The sequence below is a fragment of the Egretta garzetta genome, unplaced genomic scaffold, assembly GCF_000687185.1.
Source record: "Egretta garzetta isolate BGI_Z169 unplaced genomic scaffold, ASM68718v1 scaffold424, whole genome shotgun sequence".
Lineage (NCBI taxonomy): Eukaryota > Metazoa > Chordata > Aves > Pelecaniformes > Ardeidae > Egretta > Egretta garzetta.
The window spans coordinates 857,224-863,799 of record NW_009259489.1 but is presented as its reverse complement, the minus strand read 5'-3'; the positions used below and the strand labels follow the sequence as shown (position 1 = coordinate 863,799).

The following is a 6,576-nucleotide window of genomic DNA, read 5'->3' as shown; positions in this document are numbered from 1 at the left end:
GTACTCTGCGTGCATTACAATCTACCACCCCTACTTTAAGCCTTAAAATTAAGCTCATGAACTCACCAGCTCAGGGAAACAACCTTCACAGCTAATACGCCATTTATGAATACGCTGGCTGAACTCATCAACACTAACCCAGGAAAGAAAAGGTGGGCAGGCAGTGACTGCAGCCAGCTGAGATCGGATGAACGAGGTACAAATCTGAGACCTCTTTGCTGAAGTACCTGTGCTGGTGTGAACTGGCTCAGGGAACAGTCTGACCAGAGATGGTAAAAGGAAAGGGATTGAGTGGCCAGAAATGCTGGAGGACAGGAAGCAAGGTGGAGGTTAGGGCCTCCCGTTTCTTTCTACCAGTAGTTAGGGCTTGTGAGACAGAGAGGAGATCATTGTGTGAGGAACAGAGGCCAGAGAAAGAGACACTGAAGGAGATAACAGAGCTGAATTTATTGGAGGAGGAACAATGAAACAGGATGCAAACAGAAAAGCAGCAGAACTAATGAAGACTACGCAGTGCAACACTTGTTCCTTTAAAATGTTATTTTTAATTGGTTTTTCAAATCTCAAGCTTTATTGCCTTCAGTAATTTCTGTGTCCTTACCTGATTGATGTCATTTATTTCCTCCCACTGTTCGAGCAGAATTTCTACAGCTTCACTGTGACCATTTTTGGCTGCTAGATGCAATGCTGTGTTTCCCTCCTTGAAATTAAAGCCTCAGATAAAATATTTTAAAACCCAGAATAATGTTGAGACATTAAGTAAAAACAACATGCACTTAAACACAAAGCCTTTGGTTTTTCCATCTCTCTTTTACATACAAGGAGACGGAGGCAGATTCACAGCAAGTTCCAAGATTCAGACTAATGCAAAAGGAACCTTTTCAGGTGTATGAAGGCATGACCTTGGTCTAGTTGGTTGTCTCTTATTCTGAAAACTGCAGTGTATTACCAGTGAAAAAGACCTAAAATTCTAAAGAATGAATCAGAAGAAAACTTCAGGCACTGGTTCCTACAAGGATGGGGACATCAAGCCCCCCAAAGGACCAATTTAAAGATAAATGGCCAAAATCTAGGTAAGTACATATAACTTGTAGTGACTTTGATGCCAACGTCACAATCTTCAATCCTTTTCACCATCAGTACAATTCCTCACTACCTAAGAAAAAAAAAAAAGCACACCAGCAAGCAAATAAAAGCAAAGAGCAAGCTAGGTGATTATCAGGAAGAGCAGCAGCTTTTGAGCTAAAAGACAATGCTGGCACAAGAACAAGTATAAAACTGGCTAGAAACAAACTGAATCTGGAAAAACTTCCTGCGTGCTTGCTCACATGGCTCTATAAATGCAGTATCTGACCACTTTACAAATTTTAATATATTTATCCTTGCAATGCCTTGGATGCAGAGAAACACTGACATGCTTATTCCACAAATAGTGAAGTAAGGAATAACAAAATTTAAGGGCAGACTTTGAAAGTCATTTAGACACCTTAAAATGCAGTGTCAAAAAGCAAACTCAATCAGACTGAAGTGTTTAGGCACTTCTGAAAAATCCCCATGGGTGTTTATTTGCATACTGAAGCATTTAAACAACTTTGCAAAATTAGTCATGCGGGACTTAGCAGTGACACACAGACACGGCCGAGCAGAGCGAAAGCCTGGGGAATGTGGTCTTGCAGTAGAGAGGCTGGCACATTAGTCACCAGACCTTCCCACTTCTCCTAACAGACAGCACATGCGTGCTTACATGATTTATTAGCGCATATGGAAAAGTCTCCTGGCAAAAAGACCAGAAGTTCTGCTGTCCTCCCTTAATTACTGAAAAGTCCTCATCCTTGTATAGTTTTGGTCCAGTATGTATCACTGCCAGCACCACGACATCTGCACAGCTTATTCGTATCGCTTCGTTATCTGGTAACGACACTGAAACAAATCTTTCACAAGCACATTTTTAGTTGTACTGAAGTGGAAAAGAAACCTTTACCTTATCTTTTTCAGATGTAAACAGCTTCAGAGTAATCAAACTGTTTATCATGTCAACATGGCCTTTTTCAGATGCCAGAAGAAATGGCTTTTTACCTTTCTAGAAAACAATTATGGAAAGGAACACAGTGTTATTGAAAGTAAAAAATACTTCGCTTCCAGTTACTAGATATATGGCATGCATATGTGTATGGGTATTCTGCATAAAAATTTATATAACACATGACTAAGCAGATTAACAAAAAGTAGATATACACAGAAAGAATAAGAATTTAAAAAACATGCAATATTTAGCTAGTGTAAAGGACCCAGATTATACGTCTTGCCTATCCTGAAGAAAATATTTGAAAACTGTTCAGGAATGGTAACAAAGTAGAAAATGTGCTCAAAATATTTAATTCTTAATTCTTCTCAGTATGAAAATATTTATCAAAAGAACTGTGTCATTGAAAATCTGAGGATGCTCACAAACGGGCAGTAAAGAAGTTGCAAGAATTATTTTCATGGCATAATACGTTTGATCTGAATTCTGGAAGCACAGACCAGAACAACCATATCACAGAAGTTTCATCCAGGAGGTCTGAATGTACTGCTGTATGTTGTATGTGTGTGGGGTGTGTGTGGTGGTTAGACCAACAAGAACTTTTCCAACTGTTTACAACTCAACTGCAGAAAGTTATCTTGACATAAAACTATACCACTGCTCAGACAGTGAGGCCATCTAACCAGTTGGTTAGATGGCCTCACTACCTGATAGTGGCTTATATTAAATGTCAAAGAAAAAAAAACTGCAAGCAACTACTAGATAATTATGAAATAATCTCAACATAAAGATTCTTTTTTGTCTTTCATTTCCCAAGGCCTAAACCACAAAGGTTTGTTTTGTTAAATTAACCCTGTTTTGTCAGCCTTGTCACATATAGAAAGAATTCAGAATTTTGCACCATTAGGTCAATACAATTCAAGACTAAAAAAAAAAAAAAAAAATAAAAAAAAATAAGAGAGCTTTATCCTACAAGAATAAATGTGTAAAGATAAATATAAGTAAGCCTCCAAAGCAAGATCCCAACATCACAGAAAGAAAAATAAAACCACATCAAACCTGATGAGTGCAAGGCCCTGGCACTGTTGAAGAGTCGGTGAACCTCTGTAGGATGGCTGCACATATTTTTATGTTCTATATTGGCAAAATATGGCCATGTTGGCCATAACCAGCGGGGTCTGATAAGGGCAGGGGGGTGCAGGGTAAGCTGTGTGGGAGGAGGCCATAGACTGCCCTATGCTGGTCACAGCCATTTCCAGCTGGCTCCACAATGGTCAACACTGACCCACCATGCATCAGCACTCAATGCATCAGAGGAGCACAAGATACCTCTGCAAAAATATATTTAAGAATGGGTGGTCACTGCTACGGGGAGGATGCACAAGGACATGTGAGAGGACACAAGGGAGGAGACACAGGAGGAACACCCACAGGGTGACTGCAGCCCATGGAAGAACCCTTGCTGGAGCAGAGCAAAAGAGTACGAAATAAAGAGCAGCAAAAAATGGAAACCACTGTGGACTGACTCCAACCTCCTCTGCTTCCCATCGCCTCACCGATGAGACTGAGCATCCCTTGCAGCAAAATCAAGGGGAGCAGAGGGGTATGGGTGTCTGGAGTTCAGCTGTGGCAGGCAAAGAGGGAGGAAAGGTGTTTTCCCTAAGTGCTTGTCTGGCTGTTTGGCTTACTTGTTTCTCAATACCCAAATCAGTAACTAAAAGTTTATGTAACTGGCAATAAATTAAAATTCATTGAAAATCCTCAAGCCAGGATTGTTTTGCCCACAACAGATGCCTCATGACATCAAAGAAATAAACAGAGAGAAACATACTGTACCTCATCCGGCTTGTTCAAGTCACTCAGGTGAAGATCTTGGAGAAAATAATCAACTATTTTAACACTGTTGTTCTGAGCTGCGAAGTGCAGTACATTCATTCCTTCCTGAAAAACCATAAGCAACTCTGTAAGAACAAGCTTGATTTTTTTCCAACATAAAACATGTTTAGAGTTGGTAAAAATTTGTCATCAACAAACCTCATTCTTAGCCTTTTGATCAGCGCCTGCTTTAACTAATTTTCGCATTATATCCAGATTTCCATTCCAAGCTGCAAGATGAATCACTGTCAGGCCATGCTTCAAATAAAATGATAAAGGCAGAAATTACCACCAAAATACCTCATGCCAAATTTCGTTAAATCTTTTTGACTAATTCAGTGTATGAGTAGGTTCTGCTCTGCAGGCTCTTAGAAAATCAGTGTTAACACCTGGCAGTGTGAGTGAGATTCATATCACCTAAATTAAGCTAAATGTCATGCATGAAGACCTAGCTAAATGTTCAGGCTGCCCCACTTCTTGACAGAAGGTCTGGCATTTCCAGAGAAGGACTGATCCCATTTTAAGATGGGGGGGCATTAAATACTACCTGGAAATTATTGTCTTTCTCCAGAAACCATGTGGATTGTTAGCACTGGGTGCATTGGATGACATTTCAGGTGATGATACATAGTAACCATATTTCCACAAATCACCATAATTTTTCAGTTAGCCCTCTTTTTAAGGTTCTTTTTTCTTCTCTCAAATTCTCTAAAATGTTCTTCTCTTATAGGAAAAAAACCCTCTCTTAATTTTACTTAGAGCCAAAAGGAATAGAGATAAGGAACTTCCAGCCAATGTCTCCTGTCTTGGCTACAGATCTCTCCAACTTTTCCACATCTCTTACTCAATTTGTGTGTACCGTGTCCAGGTGCAGCACCATAAATCATGGCTCATTGTGCTAAGTGCTGTGTAAAGACAAGATATTCGTACTCCACCATAAAAGCACCTGGTCTAAGAGATGGAGTCAGAGGAACCTAAAGGAAGCAAGAGGAATCAAGGCACTTCCTTAGCAGTTATAATCCTTCCTAGCAGTTATAAATCTTCCCCACTTTCTCCTCTGTAAATGAGGAATAAATGGCTTGAGTCCCGTCCCTGACAGACAACAGGAACAGTTTTTATGCATGTTGGTATAACACTTTGGACAGCAGGATGCTTGCTGTGACAGGGACTTCAGGATACCACTCACAGACCACTCACTGAAAAACAGTTCAGGCTGCAAGAGGCCTCTGGAGGTCACAGTTCTATGGCCTCCTGCTCAAAGCCTGTCCCACTGGATCAGATTGCTCGGGACCTTCTCCTGTCAGGTTTTAAATAGCCTAAAGATTGAGAGACTCCACAAACACTCTGGAGAATATGTTCCAGTGTTTGACCATGCTGACAGTGAATTTTTTTTCCTACATGTACCTAACTGGGGCCTCCCGTGTTGCAATTTGTGTCCATTGCCTCTTGTCCTATCACTGTAGACCTCTGAGAAGAATGTCTCTGTATTATGTAACTCTAGACATTACCATTCTCCTCCCAAGGCTGAGCAGATCCAGTTCTCTCAGCACCTCCTCATACACCATGTTCCCCAATCTTAATCATCCTAGGGGTTCTGCACTGGACTCTCTCCAGCTTATCAATGTCTTTCCTGTATTGGGGGGCCCCAAACTGTGCACAGTAAGCAGAAATTGCAGCAGAAAACAGTGGAGGGCAATATGGAAGATGCACCTGGTGCACAGGCTACAAGAATAGAGCTGGACTTGGGCAAAATTTTTGACTTTGGCTGAAATGAATAATTGTAAATATGAGAGAAATGAATATTTATCTCAACTTTCATAACAGTTTTGACACTGTCCCCCATGACATTCCTTGTAGACAAACCAATGAAGTACATGCGTAGACAAATGGATATACCAAGGTGTACTGAAAGCCAGCTGAACTGCCAGGTCCAATCTGTTCTCATCAGCACAAAGTCCAGCTGGAGACCAGTGACTAGCAATGCTCACTAAGCATTGATCTTGGGTCCAGTACTGTTTAACATCTTCATTAATGACCTGAACGATGGGGCAGAGTGTACCCAGAGGAAATTTATAGATGATCTTAAATTGGGAGGAGTGGCTGATGGACCAGATTGGTGTGCTGCCATCCAAAGGGACCTTGATAGGCTGGAGAAAAGGGCTGGCAAGAACCTGACGAAATTCAGCCAGGTGAAATGCAAAGTCCTGTACCTGGGGAAAAGCAGCCCCAGACACCAGTACTGTCTGGGGGCCAACTGCCTGGGAAGCAGCTTGGCAGACAAGGACCTGGAGCTCCTTGTGGACACTAAGTTGAACATGAGCCAACAGTGTGCCTTTGCAGCACACAAGGCAAATGGTATCCTGCGATGCATTAGGACGAGCACTGCCACCTGGTCAAGGGAGGTGATCCTTCCCCTCTACTCACCGGTGAGACACACCTGGAGCCCAGTCCAGTTCTGGGCTTCCCAGAATAGGAGAGACATGGACATAATGCACAGAGTCCAGCAAAGGGCCACCAAGATGTTTAAGGGATACCTGATGTATGAGGACAAGTTGAGAGACCTGGAACTGTTTAGCCAAAGAAGGCTGAGGTGGATCTTATCATTATGTATAAACACCTGTTGGAAGGGAGCAAAAAAGATACAGCCAGACTCTTCTCAGTGGCGTCCAGTGACAGGG

The 6,576-nt window shown here is 41.7% G+C and overlaps 1 protein-coding gene across 1 annotated transcript in view; it reads right to left on the bottom strand.

Moving 5' to 3' along the window:
- The window catches only part of ANKDD1B (ankyrin repeat and death domain containing 1B), a 28,747-nt gene that overhangs the window by 14,228 nt on the left and 7,943 nt on the right, over window positions 1–6,576 (bottom strand). Inside the window, exons 5-8 of the mRNA XM_009637268.2 lie at window positions 4,058–4,156; window positions 3,860–3,964; window positions 1,982–2,080; window positions 602–700 (exon numbers count right to left, since the gene is read on the bottom strand). Of these exons, the coding sequence (XP_009635563.1) occupies window positions 602–700; window positions 1,982–2,080; window positions 3,860–3,964; window positions 4,058–4,156 (402 nt within the window). The remainder of the gene's footprint in view (window positions 1–601; window positions 701–1,981; window positions 2,081–3,859; window positions 3,965–4,057; window positions 4,157–6,576) is intronic.